General features: G+C 40.4%; 1 protein-coding gene across 1 annotated transcript in view; it reads left to right on the top strand.

The window, feature by feature from the left end:
- Positions 1–22,456, top strand: part of LOC119745393 (protogenin B-like) — a 37,509-nt gene that overhangs the window by 2,938 nt on the left and 12,115 nt on the right. The window contains exons 3-5 of the mRNA XM_038221713.1: positions 18,079–18,223; positions 19,858–20,156; positions 21,574–21,738. Coding sequence (XP_038077641.1) covers positions 18,079–18,223; positions 19,858–20,156; positions 21,574–21,738 — 609 coding nt within the window. The remainder of the gene's footprint in view (positions 1–18,078; positions 18,224–19,857; positions 20,157–21,573; positions 21,739–22,456) is intronic.

Raw genomic sequence — 22,456 nt, 5'->3', positions numbered from 1 at the left:
ATTCAGACAGATTTTTTTAGAGGCACAAAAGCAACCGAAAATACAAGCCTTTTTCAGAAGGTTGCAATTGCTCAAGGTATCCAAAAAGAATTTTTTTACAAAATAATCAAAATGAATTTGGAGAGCAATCTAAAGCAAAGGCAGTACCAAAAAAAAAGAGTAAATAAAATGAGTCCCTGGAATATTTAAATTTCGTGAAAAAAAATTTGTTATAACCACATTTTTTAATAAAAAAGAAAACTAACATCTTTCATCTTGTGTATCTTCAACATCTGTGAGGGTTGTCAGATAGTGAAGAAAATGTGCATAGCATTACAAATGTTATTCTAAATGGTACATGTTTGTACAAGGCCGTGTGTTGGACTGTATAGTTTTCATCACACTGACATGACCTGTGACGGGTCAAGCCCTTGGTTTGGGGCTGTTGTTAAAGGCAAAGGCTGTAAAAGTTTGACTTTGTGAAATTGTGGATGGCGAGAAGTTGATGTAAGAATAGACCATTGCATGTGTCTGAGAGGGCCTTGTTTGTTATTTTAAAGGTAGCGTCCATCATTTGCAATTTGTGCATTATGTTCGTTTGAAGCAACAAAAGTGCTCAAAATCTAAAAGAACGGTGCTGAAAAACTAACATGAAGTTTCAGCTCAGTGAATGCTGTATATTTCAATATAACAATATTCTCGGATCTCGAAATCTAAAATTGCTGAATCATGCTTTGAATTGGGCCTGATTTCAGCGTCCGAGACACGTTGTCGATGTCGTGCATTGAACCAACGCATTGTAGCAACCGCGTGTGCGTCATGTCAACACTTGCGTGCGCTTCGCCGAAGAAAAAAATGAACTATTAACGGAAATTTTCAATGTGCATTTGGAGGCGTTATAGTGCATTTAGAGGCGTTATTGTGATATTTCGTGGTAAAACGGTGCAACTGGTAAAAGTCCTTTTTTTCTCAAAAACAATTGATGACGAGAAACTACAATATTCTTTACAACCCGTGGTACAAAAATTGATTAAATAGATTGTTACAGAGAAAAAATAGAAGACCTTGAAGTACTGAAAGATCTCACTTTTCTCAAAAATGTTTTCATGCTACATTCATGTACAGTACGTTTTTTTGCCATGAGAGGGCCGTGTCGTGTGCTGTTAAGATAGATATGAGCATGGTTGTCTCACTTTTTAACATACATGTAGGAAAATCATTGACTCATCATTTTCCCCACCGTTTGCTTTTAATTACAGTCTTTCGTCAGCCCTTGAGCTCAGATGCTCTGTGAGCTCAGGCTTTGTCACAGGAATTATTTTCGGAAATAGCAGCCGTCGTTTGAAAAATTTCAAACAATAGGCAATGTAGAGCATACATGTACGCATTATTAGTTTATAGTGAGACCAATCTTAGTTGTTTTTGGAATTCAAATACAGAATGGCAAAATCCATTGTGTGGATTGACTTAACATTTTGCGTTCACCATTGTTGATTTTCTGTATTTGTCCAAATAAAAGAGGGATGTGATCGGTCACATTTTGTTCGGTGGGTGCATGTGACGGCTTAAGATTGATTGTGCTACATGTAGGTCAATTTTGCCCAGGCAGTTTCTGTGTCTTATTTTCAGCCTCTGACCCATGTTTGGCTATGTTACATGTAATTGACAAATGAGGCCTTCGCACTGCTGATAAAGCATGGTACAAATCTAGCAGTAGGGGGCCTACTTTGTCTGAAATCAACAAAAAGTGAAATGAAGAAATAAAAAAAATGTAGAAAAAGAAGTATTTTGTACCTTTTGGGAAGCATGACCAATGGACATCAAGATACGTACTGTACAAAGTACTTTCGGTTTTTTGGGGGGGGGGGGAGCACATGAAGTTAAAACAAATTGTTTGATTGTTTTGGCTCTTTGTCTCGGTTAAAAAGTCCCATTTCAATGAAACATGATTGAATTGGCAAATCACTATAACACGTATCTTGTTAACCTTGATTACGCTCTATTAATTTTTATAGCTTGTGTATAAATGTTAAAGTAATGGTAAATGAAGTTATTTTGGAACGGAAAGGAAATAAGCTTGAACATGTACAGGATCGTAGAAGACACCGGTAGCTTATCTGTTTGGACAGTACAAATTGAATTGTGCTTATCTGACAGTTTGATGAGGAATTGTCCTGAATCACTTCCAGTGCTTCCGGAGTTGGACAAGCAAATCCTGCACACTCACACATCCGTACCCTACGCACTCGCTAAATTTCTGTTAAATGAACCTACGGTTGACCTTCTGTTAAAAGTTTGTCGTTTCACGTGCGCTGTATTTGAGATATTGTTGTCTTGATTTTTTGGTCAAGGACTTTACCTGATGAGACTAGTTTTGTATGCCTAGTTTATGTGGGTCATTCCATAGATCAGGCATGCAACTTTTCCTCGGATCCGCTGATTTCCTCGTTGTTTACTTCTCATGAATGCCATGACAAATTGAAAACCACTGTACAAAGTCTTGTGTGGTTTGGAATTTCCTTGTTTTTTTCTAAATTCCCAGTTGCATGCCTGATAAGTGTAGGTCATTCCATAAATGTGGGGTCCAAAAGTGTGAAATGTTTGTGTCCCTGTTACACCACTGCACCCGACCTGTGTGTGTGTGTAATTTTCCATACAAGTACTGGTATCACTAAAACTACTTCAAACTATGTTCTATATGTTTGGCGGGTACTTTGCTGTACAGAATCCCTCATGGAGATACATGTAGAAGGCATTAACACTAACGTACCGATACCTGAATCCATCAAAATCCACACTCCTGTTTTGGAGGATTTCGGCAAATTCAGGATACCTCCATATTGAAAAAAATTGGGGGATTTTGATGGATTCAGGACAGTCAGCCTTGCAGTACTGCAGGATTTTCATGGATTCAGGATATCTCGATATTGAGCAGTTGGGGGACTTTGATGGATTCAGGATCTCAACAGTTTTAACTCCTTGGCTTATACATGTATGTTTGGTGTGTACGAGGTATATGTACTACACTGGTGGATTCTGATGGATTCACTAGTGGATTCTGATGGACTCAGGACACCAACATATTTTGCATGACAAAAGTGGTGGATTTTGGCGGATTCAGGATACTTTCTAGTAAAAGTGCTCAAGGGGTAAGGGTTAATTAAAGAATGTGTCCTGAATTAACAAAGTCTTACAGCAGATATAACAGGGACACACACAAAATTGGACCCTAAATTTATGGAATGACCCATGTACATGTGCATAGTTTTACATTATAACTGTTCGAATTCTCATGCATTTAAAAAAAAATATTTCATAGTTCTATCACTGCACATAAGGTTCATGTTCAGGCGATCACAAGTCACATCTGTGCCGTACATATCAAGTTCACTAGGGTTCAAATGTTAGGGTTTGAAAAATATCCGCCACGAGATATTGGAATTAGAATAATAACACTGAGAGTCTTCTTTCCGTCATATTTAGTCATAAGAAACGGTGAGAAAGATTTTAAAAAGAAAAATAATCGAAATGAAGAGCGCCCTCAGGGGAGATCGGAGTGTATAGGATACGTTGTTTGTCCCACACAAATTGAAGCACTTGCTGTATTTCTGCGGTAACGAATTTATCAGGCACGTCCTGTGAGAAATGCAGATATCCAGATATCAGCACACTTGACGTAAATCATGACATTTGCAAGCTCTTTTCCTCTCCTGGGGAACGCGTACACGTACATATCATATCACTAAGTTTAACTGAGTTTCTCATCATCGTGATGGCTACAGCTTGATAAGATATGGCACTTAAATGTTTACAATAAATGAAGGCACAATGGCAAACATTGAAATCTCAGTTTTTGTAAGCGCCATGTTTGGGATCATTGAGCGGATCTCTTTCTGCGCTTCGTCACATGCACTTTACATGTAGGTAAACACTGCGACAAAATGTTATTGTAATGATCAACGCTATGGTCCAACAACGATGTCGTTGGCCTAGATACACACAGTGTAATAATTTTTAAAGCGTCGTTCAGAGAAGGCTATGCATTTATGTGCGTGAGCGGAAACTTGTGCAAGTATACTGGGCATCTACAATGTACTCAAACACTGCACATTGTGGAATTATGCACAGAGGAAATTGAATTAAATTTGAACACTCATGGTTTCGTTAATACAGCACTTAGCATAATTTGTTGGGTCTTTTTATGTTAGAGATACATGTACATGTAGATAGTATCTTGCTGGCATGTTGCCAAATGGACCAATTTCAACCCAAACATACCGGTGTAGCGTGAATATCCGACTCAATGAAATGTGGACTCATTGGTAGTACTGCGCACGCGTGAATACGATACTATGCTATTTTTAGGATCGTTTCGGGAGAGTGACCCGTCACGTGCGAGGGATCAACCAATAATAGGGAAATAGGGGTCCAATTTTCATAGGAGTCAGATTTTCATGTGACACCGGTACAAATTGCGTAGTCACCACGCCTATCTACATGTAGTTTCGGTTTACATGTAGGTCTTTGGGAATGTTGTGCTGTAAACTAGGCTAGTGGGACACCGTTGTGTTTTTGCCAACAATGTAAACAAGGTATAGTGTGGATGATTTAAATATAATGTGATTGACCTGTAAACTCAGCTGGCGAAGGGGTTTATTGTCCCTTTTAGTGTAGCAGCAAAACACAATGGGGATAGGTGTTCATAACATAACCCATCTAGGAACCATTGTTGTGTATATGTTTACTTGTGGGAGTTGTTTTATGGGAAGAATATTGATAACTTCGTCAGTCAACGATATCTGTAGAAACTAGAATTGGAGTTCATGAAACGTTCAGTGCACTCTTGCCTCTGAGTGTTACATAAAAGAAAGGTGTACTTTTAAAAGGAATATACAACTACCAAGTTTTTACGAAAAACCTTACTAGGATGTTGGTTAATGACAGTCTAAAGCATCCTGTAAAATTATGGCACCTGGTGTGAAGTCATTTTCAAGAAAATGGTATTTTTGTATAAATTTCCAACGGTGGTCGGCCGACCAGCGTTGGAAAAACTATTTTTCAACTACTGCTCCAAATTTACCATTTTTTCAGTCCAAATTTTGTTTGCTATTGGTTACATGTTCATGAACGGGTGCAGGCCAGCTAGACTGGTTCCGTTGCCTTACAATTTTCCATCATCTATAAATTGATCCATTTTATCTTTTGTGGAGTCAGGGAACCAGACTACTTGAACATTTTTGTTTTTCTTGGTTTTTCCAACCTTTTCGAACACAAAACTTAAAAAATGTCAGTGTAACAATATTTGATCTATTATACTAACCCCTCAAATACTTCATTTCCGAAAATTACAGCAAAAGCCAATGATGTACATTCCCTTTAAAGACCTCTGCTTGTTGTGAAAAGTGGGTTTTTAAAAGATCAATTGCCCGTCAAAGTTGCTAATCATGATTTAAGGGACTTGAGTTAACTTAAATATTTCTGTACATGTTTGTTCGTAATTTGAAAGTCTATTAATGGTTCATTTAATTCCTTTGAATTGAAAAAGTCTGTCTTCATCACTTATGAAGAACAATGTGACATTTTTTTGGGGGGGCGGGGGGGGGGGGGGGGGGCTGGCTGGAGCTTTTGAACTGCGCATACACTGTACATGTACATGTACATGTACATGTACATGTACACACTGGTATTCAGCTCAAGCAGTGAACATATACATGTATATTTTCATGCGTGTTTCCTTGTGGCTGTATTCCCTTGCGACCTTGGTGACCTCTGGTTGGCATTTTTCCAAGAATCTGGCCTGTTGGCCTGGGAGGATCCAGGATGATGACAATATGGAGAGGCAAGCATTGCTGAGGGATGCTGGGGCACCAGTGGGGGGATGTAGGCCTGAAGGTTTTAAGCCGCGTAGACTCTTAACGGGCAAATCAGATGCAGGCTTTTTCTTGACAATTTAAAGTTTCTGTTCAAGATTCTAAATTTTAAGATCCAGAGGCATCCAAAAAAAAAAAAAAATGGGAAATTTAAATTAAATTATCTCCCCTATATTTACAGGTAAATTGCCAAGTATGCCATATCTAAAAATTTAAGTTTCCCATTAATTTATCCCAGAAATATCTTTATGAATTGATAGAGGGAGTAATAGTCAGTTTATTATGTGACCTCAATTGAATTGACCCATTTTTACCTGCAGTATTGCAAACAAAACCAACTGAAGAGAAGGATTTACTGGACTCTGTCCTGTAAATTATGAGAAAAAAACCCCTTGCACTTTGTTTTGTATGACAATTTAATTACATACGCCAATTGAATGGTTTATTGTTTTTATAATCCTCTCGAAACTAAACGGAATAATAATATAACGTTTTGAAAGTATAATTAACTTTTAAAGATAACTAGGTCAGTAACAAGTATGAGAATGTTGGCTTGGCAACACTTGTTTTGTGAACCGACCCACTTTCGAGTAACCGACCCACTTTCGAGTACATGTAGGTCTACATGTCGTCACCCACACCAAGTCCCTGCAAGTACTGGTACCAGTACCTGCCTTTACAAGTCCTTCAGTCCCAGTTCAACTCACAAATTCAAAGTGAGAACTGACAAGGGCATTGTTTGACCACTTTTACTTGTGACTGGACTTGTGATTTACTTTTGACTGGACTTGTGATTTACTTTTGACTGGACTTGCGAGATGAACTCGACTTCATCCCAGTTTGATTGTTGCTTGGCACAAAAAGCTGCCAAGCATTTGTTTTTTTGAAATTAGACACTTGTTTCAGTTTTATGGCCACAGAATCCTATCCTTGTGATCACCATTCTCAGCTTACAGCCCTAGAACAATCATACTTTCTCCTTAAACAGGATGTACAATACGTACACGTACATGGTTACGGTAAGGAGAGCCATGCCATTGGCCCCGATCTCGCTCCTAGGAGCCTGTTGCCAAACCGCAGAGCTCTGGCAAGCGCCACGCTCATCATATGCTGTCCCACATGTACGGACTTGCAGCTAGCTCAGGCCTCTGTTATGGCTTTCCAACCCTTGGCCGAGATCAGATAGCCAATGGTACACGTAGGTTGATGGGTACACGTAGTTTAGCATACAATGTGTGCGTGGGTTGCCAATGCCTGATCCATGTAGTTTCCATCTACATGTACACGCACAGGTTATACTGAGCTTTTTTCCCATTTGGGGGGTAGTTGGAATCTTGCCAAGTGCTTGGATACTCCATATGCTAGGTTTATACACTTCACCATGCATTGTGGTCTAGTACATGTATCACAATTGTATCAGCCAGCTTTGCCAATTGCATCGTGTAAATTACTACCTGCACAGGTACATGTATGAAAACATGACCGCGCATTTGTCATGTGAATGCACACCATGTTAATAATTACCCTACATGTTACACATACATGACCTTTTTGGAACTGTGCCAATGAGTGTTGAACAATGGCCATCACTCACTTGGAATGGCTGCGTATTCGGTGTGCTAAAGTCGGGTACATTTGTGATTTATGCTGTCTGAAAAATGAGTGATTGTGCCTTTTGAAAAAAAAGAATACATTTGTGGGCTGATAGATGTAGATGTTAGTTTCGGGTCTTTCTGTAGGGTTTTATATAATCAAGACGTGTGAGTTATTTTTGAAGTCACGAATGGAAAGTTTCTCACAGAATTGTCCTGGAAAAAGAATGGTGGGGGAGGGGGAGTGAAAATAAATAATTTTAAAAGTGGACTTTCAAAAAGGGTTTGCATCCTATTTTATGAATATAATTTATTGTGAATGTTTTTATGAAATGTTAACACTTCTAACCTGCAGCTTGTTGCACGAGTTTCTGAAGATTTTAATGTCGGAGTTGAATGGGCAGCAAGATATGTGTACATAAATGTATCCAAAGTCACATTTAATGTGCAAGTACACTTACCGTACTTTCTTCTTTTAATAAACCCTCCTATGCAAACACACATTCTGTGCAAAGTTGTCCTTTTAGTCAAAATCAATCAAGTGACTGTTTTTAACAGTTAAGAGCTCCCAGCCTACATAAAGCAGTAATTGACTGGCTGTGACTGTTTTACTTGATACTGCTATGCTTTGACTGACTGTAGGTGATTGATAAACCAGCTGTGCCTAACCAGTAGGCCTAACCACTTGCCTGCTTTTGTCTGTTGACTGAATTTGACTAGTCACAGTGCTTGCTTGAAATGTGATGTGACGGTTGGTGACTCGCCTGTGCAAAAGGCCTTGCAGGGAAATAGGATTGATATTTCTGACTGTCTGTGACTGTTCAGACAGCAGGAGGGTAATTGATGTGTGCAGTACAGATCCATCGAAATTCAGGCCCAGTAAAGCTTGCATGCTTAGTGGTCTCAACTTTATTAAAAAAATACGAAAATCAATAAAATGCTTTAATCAATCCCCACAAGCTGGTTTTATGTAACTTTTTAAATAGGCCAACAGGTATGTAGCTGGCCCCTGGATTTGTATGAACACACATGGGAAAACCGTGTGTTTGTCTCATACATGAACTGCGCATCATCGAATATGCCGGTACACACATGGCATAAAAATGCGCAGTTTTCAACTTTTCCCCCCCATTTAATTAACTATATAGGTACATCACTGGCGCCATGAACAAGGCTGTATAGACTGCCATGTGCCACGGCCATGTCTAGACCTTCGATGTGTTCATCCGCGACATTTCATGAGCGCTGCTATTAAGTACTCACAGACGCTTGCAAAAGGATCCGTCATTCCCTAGAAATTTGAGAAAAAATGGAGACGATACGAACGTGTACAGTTATTGGTGTTTATCGGAATTTCTGAAGGTCATGCACGGTACCCTGAATCAGTTACGTGCGAAATGGTTGGAGCGGAGCCCCTCCAAGGTTCATGTTTGCTTCCATCATGCGCATGCGGTTATATCTAGCAGGGCACCACTGAACTCCATGTAAAAGCATCCATGGGCACCAGTTGTTGTTCCGAGTTGTTGACGGTTGTTTTTATGTCGCAACCAAATAGGCCGCAGTGTAGACAAGCCTCCGAACCTGTCATCTTGCCGCGTCACGCCGTGCTGCGCCAATAATGGGAAAATCAAGTTGGGACGTATTCGTTCCGTGTCGACTGAAGAAAGACGTGTCCTACTGAAACTGAGCTTATCGAAGTGTTGGTGACGTCTCAGTTGTTTTGGCTGCTGACACGAAACGGCCGTCAACAGTCGAAACAACCGTATAATTGCATTTACGCAATTTGTTCAATAGAGCAAATGGTTACCTTGGAGGGGCTCCCACCATTTTGCATGTAAAGGATTCAGGGTACCAGGCTCGACCTTTCAGAAATTTTCTCAAATTTCTAGAGCATGACAGATTCCTGTGGCATCGTCAATTTACAGATAGCCTCATCTGTAAGTGTACAAAAAAATGTACTTAACATGCAGGAGCTAAAAAAACGTTGTGGCTGTCGATCCAGGGTGCTACATGTATAAAAACTCATTAATAACTTTTACGAACTCATCAAATAACTACCGGGTTCATGTAGACAAGGCTAAGCGCATGGCGTTCTATTACCCCAACGTTTATGGGTCAAGTACAGTACATCACATGCTGGACCACGCTTCAAAAACAAAAAAAACAAAAAATGTACAACCAGATGTGACATGAAAAATCGTAATATGTAATTCCACTTCTCCTGAACGTTTTGATAAGTTTCAAAGTTGAAGGTAGAGTACATCATTTGGCATTTCTGTATTTTTTTTTTTGAATCAACAAAAGTGCTCAAAATTTAAATATTTTTTTAAGAAGGGTGCTTTACAACTAACCTGATGAAGTTTTAACACAGTGAATGCTGTATAGACCGCTTGCAGACGCGTTCGATAATCGACGCGCGAAGGCGCGCGACGCCATGTTGTGGGACAAGCGCATATCTATCGATGCACATTTTGTCCCACAACATGGCGTCGCGCACCTTCGTGCGTCAATTATCGAACGCGTCTGCAAGCGGTCTATACATCGAGAAAACAATACTCCAGGATCTCGATTTCAATTCAAAAGTTGCCAAGTCCTGTTTTGAATTGTGCCCAAAATCAGAGTCCATTCGGGACACATTCTCATTCAGCCGATTACTGCTACGCGATGCCACGCACTGAACCGACGAATTACAAATGTATAGTGTCAACGCTTGTGCGCACGCATTCACGGCTTCACCACACTAAAGCTACTAATGGAAATTTCCAAAAATGTGTCTTTTGACACATCTTTGCAAATGACCTTCTTTGATTGTTCTCTTCAAAATGACAGCGTACCAGAAAGAATTATTTCACAGGGACTTTAGTGCCATTACTATCTTTTTAAACCAAGTATGATTTTCAACAATAATTTCTACTTTTTGGATAGCTGCAAATGATAATACTCTACCTTTATATCATTGATTGCGAATCTGAGGCAATGTGGAAAATAATTACGAATGTAATTTGTTTTGATTCACAAGATTGGAGCATTTTCCAGGAACTGCAGCCCATGGTCCGCTCTTCCAACCCAGATTGCAAGTGTACTATTTGGATTTCTGGGCCGAGGTGATAACATATAGGAAGTAATCGTAAGCAGATTACTTCCACATGCCGGGCCCGAATGATGTGCATGTTGTCACGCATGAATGACTCGACTGGTACATGTGATGATGTACATTGAACGTGATATACGGGGGACCTACCGTAACATGTACATGTACATCAGGTACATGTACATGTACACGTATTACATGTGTGTACATGTACATGTAAAAACGTAGTTTGGTTCAATCGATCACGTGTGTATTGTATGTATGGGTGTGTTTGTCTTACACTGTTACAGTCACTATGTGGACTTGTGAACAAAAGATGTCCACATACTGGTAATGCTGGGGTGCGTTTTGGCGGTCATAACCAAGAATTGGTTCGGTAGTTTCTTGTCGGTGAATTTCTTCGGCAATTTTAATTGGGTTAGAATTACGTGTGATCATGACCGCCAAAACGCATCCCAGGTTGTGTTGATGTTATGTGGACTAAGCCGTGTCCACATTATGTGGACTAAGCCGTGTCCACATAACGTTTCGCCCTCTCTGGAAAACAAGTTTAGAGGCATTTTCGGGTTAGGGTTATCTGTCGCAGAATGAAGAGAAACATTCAAGGAAATCAAAAAACAAATTTGGGGTTGAAAGAGTTTTCACAGTTTAGGTAAAGTTATTTTTTGTACCGAGTTTTCTTAACTACACGAAAACAAAGGAATGTCCACATAGCGTATTTAAAACAAACATGTGCGTGTTTATGGTGTAAATCGAGGACACACACGTGCAACACCATTGATAAATTGAAGACAGAAACTGAATCGAGGACTCCTCGGTTGGAAAACGTGTACAAAACCAATAATCGCTGTTGCGACAAACTTTTTTAAAAATAGTTTAGTCACTTAAATTCAAGGTATCTTCTGCGAGAAAAATCAGCACAGAGTTGACAGAAGACCCCCTCCGAATGAGTTACCGTGGAATTACCCTCAGAGGATGAACATTTTGGTTGGATATTGGATGCTTAATACCCACCGTTTAACATGTTTGTCCAGAATACTGACAGTGCATTCTGAGTGACAACTCCATATCGATGGTCTATTTTTATCGGAACAGTTTTGTGTCCAATCTCACAGGCTCTGAGAGAAGTTGTTGAGATGGGTCATGTTGACATCGTGTGTGTTTCTGTTATTCAAGCACTGTAACGTGTTTTGTAACCGAATTTGTGACAGAGTAAAACTGAAATATTAGGCCAAATAGAAAAAAAAATGTGTTTAACGTCTGGCCTTTTTGAAAAAAAAAGAAAAGGAGGAGCCCGTTTTTTCCCCACAAAAATGGCCGCCTGACCCCTTTTCCAATACAACCGGCCGGGCTATTTTTCAAGATGGCTGCAAGCTTTTTTTTAAAAATTGCTGCCACTTGGACTCAGGATATGACATACCAGCTTTGTATGGGCTAGATGCAACAGACAAAGAGGCCAGAATGATGTCACTGTTTAAAATTGATTTTTTTTCCCCCAGTATTTAAAAAAAAAAAAAATTGAGGTGGCCTCTTAAAAGGAAGCGCGCAGGGACGCTAATTTTTTTTTTTATTTGGCCTTATATTTGAAATAATATATTACTAGTATTATTAAAGAGGACAATAATTTCAGGAATCAATAGGGTTTTAGCTTTGTGGCAACTTCCCTGTCATTTTCCAGAATGGTGGCATCCATCCAAACGACAAATGCCTTTCATCGACTGGTTTCACTTTGCCAGATGTGTTGTTGTGATATGTCAGTGCCTGGAAGTTCTGGAAATATTGAAACCCTTGCCAAATTGTGGTTTTATTCTTGGCGAGTGTCCAATGAAACCATGCCAACTCTGTGTGACAACTTGGCCAGCTTTCTAAGCAAAGTTGATGTTCGTGTATTCATATTCAAGCTTACTTGCATTAATCTTTTTCGCCTCACTCCGAGTTTCAAAACATTGTCAGTAGTGAAAATTAATACTGCATGTTTTTAAAACAATGCAAAACATCATCCAGGCAACTGCATCCACATCAAAGGCAAGTTTTGTACTGCTTTAATACATGATGTGGTTTAAAAAGCACAAAGATCATAGGGGGGCGGGCAGTGGGGGTGCAGTGTGCTTCTACCCCCCAACAACCATTGCCCTCTTCAAGGGGTTTAATCACAACCAACACACCGTATTTAAAGGGAAATACAACATTTGCAAACATCAAAAAACGAAATGATCACATTACCACGAAATACCTTACTGAATTGTTAGGGACGGACAGTCTAAAGCATCCTTTAAAATCGTGGTTCCTGGTGGGCTGACTTTTTCAAGAAAAACTGTATTTTTCCAACGCTGGTCGGCCGACCAGCGTTGGAGAAAACTGGCTTTTTTTCAAAAACTGTTCTTAATTTTTCATATTTAGTTATTCTGACTTTTCTTTGCAATTGATCACACACCTGTGAAGGGGTACAAGCCTGCTAGACTGATTCTCTGACCTTACAATTTCCCAAAGTGTATTAATTGCTTCGTTTCATCTTAAGTGGGGTCAGGGAACCAGACTACAAGAACACGATAGGTTTTCTTGGTTTTTCCAGCATCTACAAGCCCAAAACATGAAACAAGTCAGTTTAACAATATTTTATATAACATACTAATCCTCCAAATCCATTTATTTCTGAAAATTGCAGCAAAAGCAAATGTTGTACATTCCCTTTAAACTCTCATTGGATACAGATAATTTTTAAATTTCTGATTTGTTTTCACCGATCATGGTGTGGGCCTTCGGTGAGTGATTTCTCTTGATTCGCATTGCAAAATGTGTTGCAATTCTAATTTTGTGCAGTGCAACATGTTTGCGATAACTATTGTGTGTTTGGTTTACATAATTAAAAATGCATAGAAGGTTTCTGTACCAAACCTTTAATTTGTATTTGGTGTAATTTTGTGTGTATTTTAGTACATGAGAACAAAGGAAGTGCCCCACTTCTATGCGTGTGTTCGGGTGAACTTCAATTTGAAAGTCATGTACCTTTCCAAATTGCGTTTTTGTTCTATCAATCACTTTTAAACCTTTTCACCCCATTTGTTGACTGCCCATTCACCGTGGGTCGCATGTTGTGAACAAAGTTTGTCGACACCAGTGAAGAAGATAATAAAAAGGGTGCCAGCAAACTTTGACAGGTAGCGGTACATGTAGTGTGCACCACACAGTTGAGCAGATCAGTTCGCCTACAATAGCAAAACATATTTCCATAATATTGGGCTGTATACCAGGCTTGAAGGAGACCTTGACTTTATGACACTGATGGCTTTCACACGAACCCGACCCACATTTTGTTGAAAGTTCTTGTGCTGCTGCTAGCACATGTCAGTCCCATCCTCTGAGGAGTACTTGCTTCATGGTTTGTCTGACCCGTACCTGTTTGCATACACAAGGACAATTCCCCCCCCCCCCCCCCCCCCCACGAGGAAAAATAAATTTGAAATCGCTGCAGAGTGCAGATGTTAAAGTGATTTGGTCCTGGAGTTTCAATTAAATAGTTAGGTGTCAGGTGATGCATTACGTAGTTTCTTCGCCTGGTCGCATGATCACATGATGAAATCTCTAAACTACAGTAAGTCAGATAATATGCATTACATGTGCACTTAGATCGTAAAATGGGGTCTAAAAGTGGTGGTTTTTTTTTTTGGGGGGGGGCGTATTTACTTAAATCGGCACATGTTTTGGTTTATCGTTTTTAAAGCTCTGTCGGGCAATTCGACATGCTCACTTGGTCGGTCAGTCTGTCTGTCTGTCCCCGAAGATTAACCCAAAAATTTACCAATACAAGCCCCTAAGTTGACCACAAAAAAACTTGACCTAAAATACATGTAATTGTCTAATTGACCTAACGCCAAGCCACCGTCATAAAATACACCCTTGCTTATGGTTTTCGGAACACCGATTTGTTTCAATTGATGCGCATTGCGCATTTATTTTGCATATATATCTGTCCCCGAAAAATGACAAAAATAAGCACCCTAAGTTTCCCATAAAAAAAGTTGTAAATTTTGATTTTGGATAAAAAAACCAACAAAAACAAATGGGTCAATGTTTAGTTAAATTCAATCATTAGTTTGCTAAGTTCGAATTACTGGCAGCAAGACAATAATTCAGTTCTCTTGGGGTAGGCTGGTACCCACCCACAATCAGTATCGATTACAATGTATGTATGGATGGGGAGCCAGTCTGCTTGCAAGGTTGATCTGTTTGTGCCCCCCCCCTCCCAAAAAAACCCCCCAAACAAACAAGGAGAAAAAAGAGACGTTTTGGGTGGAACAAACAAACAAGTTGTAAATTTATCAAGAGAAAAATACAAATTGAACGATGAGCACGGGGGACATAACTTTGAAGTTTTGGTATGAAGAATCAGGAGAAAGTCTGATTTTCTTTTCCCCCTTTTTTTGGTTTTCTTTTTGCTCTCGAAAAGTTGATTGAACCATGGACCATTTACAATGGTCCGTTATTGAACCCCCGCTTGTATCTAATTCATATCGGTGGATCACGAGGATCACGAGATCACAAGGAATGTGATATAAGTGAATAGAATTGGTTTTCATTGTGTGTCGGATACAGATTCATGGCATATTTTGTGTGTGTGGGTGTTGCGATTGTCCCCATGACCTGCCCCTGACATGTTCAACTAGGTTATAAGGGTTCGCACCCAGGATTTTGATTGTATCACTGAGTGACATGCTTGCATGTCGTTGGGAAGCTGATTATGCAGGTGTGTTTTGAACAATCACGATGCTGCAGAGCTTCTGATTTGAGGCGTGGGATCGCACCCCCACGCCATCTCACCCACAAAAGTTTCCCGAGAAGTATGAATAATCACAAGCCTGAATTCCTTACGTACCGCACACCTTGGCACCCATTTACGGCATAATTATACTCTGTGGGAAAAAACAGTACATGTCCGTCAGACTTGGTGAAGAGAAAATTACTTCACCGTAAACCAAGACGAATATTATAAAAAAGTACCAGATTGATTAGTCCCAAGCTGGACCACAGAATCACATGCCTAGAAAAATCACACACCTAGCAAAATCACACGCCTAGAAAAATCACCACCTAGACAAATCCAGGCGTGCCTTTTTTTCCCCACAGGCCTGTGATTTTCAAATCAGACTGATGCTGGTGTCAAAGAAACCTTAACGGGAATGTACAACATTTGCTTTTGCTGCAATTTTCGGAAATGAATGGATTTGGAGGATTAGTATGTTATAGCAAAACTGTTAAACTGACTTGTTTCACGTTTTGGGGTTGTAGATGCTGGAAAAACCAAGAAAACCAAACATGTTCTTGCAGTCTGGTTCCCTGACTCCACTTAAGATAAAACGGAGCAATTTATAGACTTTGGGGAATTGTAAGTTCAGAGAATCAGTCTAGCTGGCTTGTACCCCTTCACAGGTGTGTAATCAACTGCAAAGAAAATGCTGAATAAGTAAATCTAAAAAAAAAAATAGGAGCAGTTTTTGAAAAAAAGCCAGTTTCTCCAACGCTGGTCGGCCGACCAGCGTTGGGAAAAATACAGTTTGTCTTGAAAATGTCAGCACACCAGGAGCCACGATTTTACAGGATGCTTTAGACTGTCATTCCTTAACAATCCAGTAAGGTTTTTCGTGATAATTTGATCATTTCATTTTTTGATGTTTGTAAATGTTGTATCTTCCCTTTAAAAAAAAAATATTGGCAGCAGCTTTTGTTTACAGCATGGTGAACCCTTCTTTAATTGGTGACCTACATTCCTGAGGATCATACGCCCCCTGGCTGTCACATCCACGAGGGATTGTGTGCCTTCTTGGAAAGGCCACAAGAGCACATCACTGTGTACACTGACTTGGTACTAGGCCAATTTACATATGTATGTGTAATACATTTAGCTCCACCCCTTAGCGGCGCAAAGGGAGGACGGGAGGAAAAGGGGCCGTTCCCCCCTCCCCCATTGTCTTCCATGCCCCCTCAGTTTGCCCCACCAAGAAAATCCTCAAAAAGTGTCAAATGAAAACAGTAAAGGTAAAGTAAGCACTCAAGTACATTTTACGTCACTTTCAGAAATCTGCTGGGCTGTTATGAGGGGGTCCATTTATAAAGTGACCAAAATCTTCAAGCAAACTTATATCCTTGATCCTGATTGGTTGATTCATGGCAACAAGAGTGTGATATGATGCTGTATTGCATGTCCATATCGCACCCTGCATATTATTGCGCTGAACCGCTAAAAGGTTCGTGTAAAGCGTGCTAATTCCTACTTTACTGCGCGTCAAGTTTGCTTGAAGATAAATTTGTTATCACGCACACGCTCATTGAACACGGAAAATGAAGTGCGTTTGAGTCACATACCACTCGGCTTTTGGCCTCGTGGGAGACAGACGCACTACGTTATTCCGTGTTCCGCTCGCGCTCGCGGGATAACTTACATACATTATACATGTATTACGTACACTGTATTACATTGTATTCATTCCCTCATGAATCCATACAAGTTACAACCATACTGTGATAGGGAGGTTTCGACAGCATAGGGAGTATTACAGGCTGGATGGTTTCAGGCTATACAGTAATAAATGGGTTAAATCCCACTTTGCAAAATATACACAACGGAATCAAATATTTTCTTTCTTTGGCATCTTGCCAATTGCTTTCCAATTTTGTTGCAGTCCAGTGATATCTCTTCCCACTCACATTCTTTGCGTATCGTCATCAATACAACAATGAATGATAAAGATGCTAATATTAACAAGCCCTCAGTTTTGTTTATACCATTTAGTTAGTTGGCTGTATCAGTTTTATCGTGTTTACTTATTTTCTAAGTGAACTGAAAAGAAATAGTAAACTTATCAGAAGTGCATTACTTTTGGTACAAAGTACATACACATGTGTGTACAGTGTACGTACATAATAATAACGGAGTCTTATATAGCGCACGTATCTACCAACAATTAGGTACTCAAGGCGCTGGAAATTATGTCAATTATTAAAGAAAGGTAAATAAAGAAAGGTAAATAATGTGTATTTGATTGTGCATTGGTGGACTTTACTTACATTGTAAAATTCCTGCGACCACCCAAAAAAAACCCAAAAGAATCCCAAAGACATAAATCTCACAGGGAGTATGGTTGGGTGTTTGTGGCTTATGATCTGAGGATCAGGGGTTCCAATCCAGCTGTTGGCCATGTGTTGTGTCCTTGGGCAACCCACTTAAGCCAACTTGCCTCTATCCACCCAGGGGTACAAATTTTTGTAAATAATGGGCATTTGTGATTTAGCTGGGGAGTAACCTGTGATGGACTGGCGTCCGATCCTGGGAGACTACAAATATTGTGGATGTTTTCATGCCAGGAAAACTGGAGATAAAAAGTCTCCTCAGGAATCGTATTGCCTCTTTTTTTACTACTTTATGATTCAAATTTCACATTTGTGTTTAAATAACGTAAGGAGGGAGCACAAGATCATTCTTACTGCAGTCATGATATCTTTGATCCAGCAATGCATTTGTTTTGTGTATTTTTTTGGTCGTTGTTCACAGAGCCCCCCAGCAAGCCGGTCATAATCCCCTCGGATGTGACAGTGGTTCAAAATGGCTCCATCCGACTCGAGTGTCAGTCTACCACGCCCCGGCCACACCCATTCCTGTGGGAGAAAGACGGGGAGGAGTTAGGTCAGGATGAAAGGTGAGCACCATGGAGACACGTCTTGAGTAATCTGTGGATGTCACTGTGTGGTCCACACACGTTTTGGGTCCAAAGTGTGCACTTTTTCTGTCCCTTCTACCATGGTACTTTGTAATTTGCCATTCAAGTATTTAGCATTAAACTCCCTGGCATGATGTACTAGGAACCATGCTCATCCTGGTAAATTCCAGCACCATATGGGAAACTGCGCACACATATTTCTGACTTTGATTCTGGAGGTGTGCCAACCCAATGTAAAAGACTGTCAGTTTAGGGGTACTGTACCCATCCCGACAGATTCCAACAAAACATGCTGTTGAGGTTTGATGGGTCGAGTTCTGTTACGGTTAATAAAAAAAAAGGACTTTTTTATTTGTTGGGTAGGTAGTTTGCTCTCCATAATCACACCTAGGGGACGACTGCGTTAAGGAGTGCGTAATAATTATGAAATCATTGATGCCAGATTGAACAAGCACAGGACAAAAAGTGGACCCATATTTTTTTGGACTGCCGTTTCACAAACCTGTTGCAACTTTGAAGTAAATAAAATCACCCGACCGTGAGCGTGCAGTGGCAGTAATTCTCGATTTGTTTTCAGTATCAACATTCGTTTGTCGTTTTCAACATTGAGAGATACTTGTACCCATACTTGCGTCCGATCTTTGTCCCACTTTAGATAGAAACATAAACTACCCTGCACTTGCAACCGTATGCTGTTGTGTGTGATGCTTTATACGCGCCTGAAATGCAACAATTTTTGAGCATCAAGTTCATTATTAACTGTGCCAAGCAAACTTCGAAATTAGAGCGTATTGAAGAGCTCATAAACATACGTGTACGTAAACTACCCTGCACTTGCAACCGTATGCTGTTTTGTGCGATGCTTCATACGCGCCTGAAATGCAACAATTTGTGAGCATCAAGTTCATTATAAACTGTGCCAAGCAAACTTCGAAATTACAGCGCATTGAAGAGCCCATAAACATACATACATACATAAACTACCCTGCACTTGCAACCGTATGCTGTTTTGTGTGATGCTTCATACGCGCCTGAAATGCAACAATTTGTGAGCATCAAGTTCATTATAAACTGTGCCAAGCAAGGTCAGTCATGCATTGACGTTTAGTTCGGTGTTACAATGTGATCGAAAGTTGATCATAGCCGGCACGAGATCAGTGAAGAGGGCATACATGGTGTATGATTTAATATAAGCAAGTATGGGGAGATGAGTTTACAAAGGTGGATCATAGAATTTTCCTTTTTTAAATAGTGACAAATAATAAATGGAAGGTCTAAATACGCGTATTTTTGAGCCAGTGAGCAAATGTCACGTTGCCTTTGTTTTTTATACAGACGTAGATAAATGACATTCCTTGATATGATTTGGCTTCTTTACTTCAATCAAAAAAAATAAAGATTACAAAATATAATTGTTGAATTGTAGCAGTATTTAAAGTTTCGTCAGTAAACTGGGCTTCCTTTTTTTTTTTTGGTATCCCCAGAATAACATCCTTACAGCGACCCGTTCACAAATAACCAGCTTTAAAGAGAATTGCAAAAAAGAAGAAGTGATTTCCCAACAAAAACATGTAGAATGATGTTCCCCCCCCCCTCCCCTCCCATTTTTGCAGGTATACGTTACTTCCCACGGGAGTGCTCCAGATAACCCCAGCGTATCCCGAGGATGCGGGGGAGTACCGCTGCATCACTGGTAACCCAGCTACCCTGCTGACTACCAGCGAGTCCTCGGGGGTGACCGTCGTGGCGGAGCCCTCCGTGTCGGAAGGGCAGGACGAGACGGGGTCACAGGGAGAACGCGATCTCATCCTAAGACAGCTTGAGGATGTGACGATGGGTACTCCAGTCGACCTGCTTGTCTTGGAGTGTCTAGCTGCGGGAAGCTGGGTGGACATCCAGTGGAGTAGAAACGGTGAGTCAGAAACTGACAAAGAGTCCTCTTCATTTTAACCCTAACCCCTTCAGTATTTACTAGGAACCTTCCTCACTCTTGCAAAATCCAACACCATATGGTAAACTCAACACCCAAGCTGTTGGACTCTGATTATGGTGGTATGCCTGAGCCCATGGAAAGCATAATCAGTTTACTAGTGAAGTACTCATTCCAACAAAAGATGCAGTTGAATTTTGAAGGGTTGGGGTGGCTAGGGTTAAAGTTGAATTTAAAAAAATTACCGGAGCGGGTTTGAACCTGCGACCTCCAGATTGCCGTTCTAGCGCTCAACACACAACTATCCAGCCCTGTGTTGGCGGTTCCCCATTTTGTCAATATCTTTGAGGGGGCACTAGTCACCAGCCATATTTAAAAAAAAAGAAATCCTCAATTTGTATTGACTGTCACAACTTGCAGTACAATCCTACATGTAAATTGTAAAGTCACAGCCAGTTCATTAGATTTTAATGACTACTAGCAATACTTAAGAAGGCACTAGATGGCTTGAAAATTATTAAAAGAAAAAGTTGGAGAAACATACTTTATTACATTACCACAGCATCTCTGCTTACCATTAAATCCTAACTATCCTACATTTGCCAAAATCCAGTGTTGGTTTGATTTTATTCTGAGAGAGTCAAGTTTTAAAGCCGAGCCACTATAATTCGATGGATCTTGATGGATATTGGGCCCCCAGGAGGACAATTCTTTGAAAAGGGATAGGGCTACCCTGGTAAAATAGAACAAAATAATTCCTTTTTCCAATTATGTCCAAGTACAAAGACATATATGCCATTGGGTTACTGCACAGTGTGATAGGTCGAGAGGTTGTGGCAATCTTCCTTGCAAAAAAAAATGGGAACACAAGGCTTGGGATTAAGCAGCTCTTTAAAAAAAATGATTTTTGGACAAGGTTGCTCAACTGAAATAACTCACAATGTGGAATTTTGATTATCATGCTCATGTGCTTGAAATCACAATGCATTCTGATACATTTTCCTGTGTAGTGTTGAAATTGAATCATTATTGGATGATATGGGTGGCTTGTGCGTAAAGTGCTCGCCTCTCACCAAGGTGACCACGGTTCGAATCCTGGCCGCGAATCACATGTGAGTAGAGTTGTGCGTTGGTTCTCTCCTGTGCCACGAGGGTTTTTCTCCGGGCCCTCCGGTTTTCCTCCCTCCAGAAAAATCAAACACTTTTCGATCTCGGGCTGTGCTCCGTGGTCATATATGGGTCGATGTGGCTGGCAGCCATAGGTGCCTTTACGTGCCAGCGGCTGGACCACGCTGTAGCCGCATCCTTCGCAATTCAGCATCCTAGCTGCGAGTAAGGATGATTAGCCTCCCAAATTATTATTATTTTTTATTATTATTGATATGTCTTTGTTGGACAGGGCCAGAACCGTTGCCGCTCGGACGAAGTCGTTTCATGGGCAGCAAAAACCTTGAGATGAGGGATCTAACTCCCGAAGACAGTGGGGTGTACGCCTGCGAAGCTACCGACACCGGGACAGGAGAAACTGCCAGAAGGAGCGCCACAGTTCAAATTGTGGATTACAGTAAGTTGAGTTGTCACAATGCGTAGGGGACGGGAAATGACACTCGTGTAAGATGTGAACTGGATTGATTTATATTTCCTGCCCGAGATCCTGTTTCAAATTTTGTTTTTCTTAAAAAGTCATTTTGTAGTCAATATGTGCATAGACATGAACTTGAATGGACGGCTTGGAGAAATAAAAACTGCATCCCATCGGATCAGTGATGTAGTGCCTTGATGCTGGGCCTTGGCCTTAAGGCTGCCTTAAGGCTGGATTTTAGGGCCTTGGCCTTGGCCTCGAGGCTTGAGGGCAAAAGCCTTGGCCTTGGCCTTGGCCTTGAGGGTTCAGGGCCTTGCAATTTTGAGTCAAGGCTCTTCAAGGCCCATAGGTTTTTGCATTTTCCAGATAAATCTGTTCGAAATTTTGCTGTTACCATTTTAATCGTATTACCATGGAGGAGGGAAGCACCCTATAGATTTGTGTGTTGGGCACACTTCCACTTTTGTAGCATCACATTTTGTTACCATTGTAGTAGATTTGCTGCAAAAATATTCCGTACACTTGTGGGGCTAATGAGATGATCACTTTAATTGCATATAACTATGGAATAGATCTGATAGGTTGTATATGTCTCCCTGATAAGTGCTAAAGATTTGCATGTATCTGTTTTAGATAATGCTGATATTTCTGACCATGTTGGGCCAGCAAATAAAAATTTCCCAAATCAGTTTCTTGGATC

This window comes from Patiria miniata, unplaced genomic scaffold (genome assembly GCF_015706575.1).
Source record: "Patiria miniata isolate m_02_andy unplaced genomic scaffold, ASM1570657v1 HiC_scaffold_7, whole genome shotgun sequence".
NCBI classification, from domain to species: Eukaryota; Metazoa; Echinodermata; class Asteroidea; order Valvatida; family Asterinidae; genus Patiria; species Patiria miniata.
This window is presented reverse-complemented; position numbering and strand designations above follow the sequence as displayed.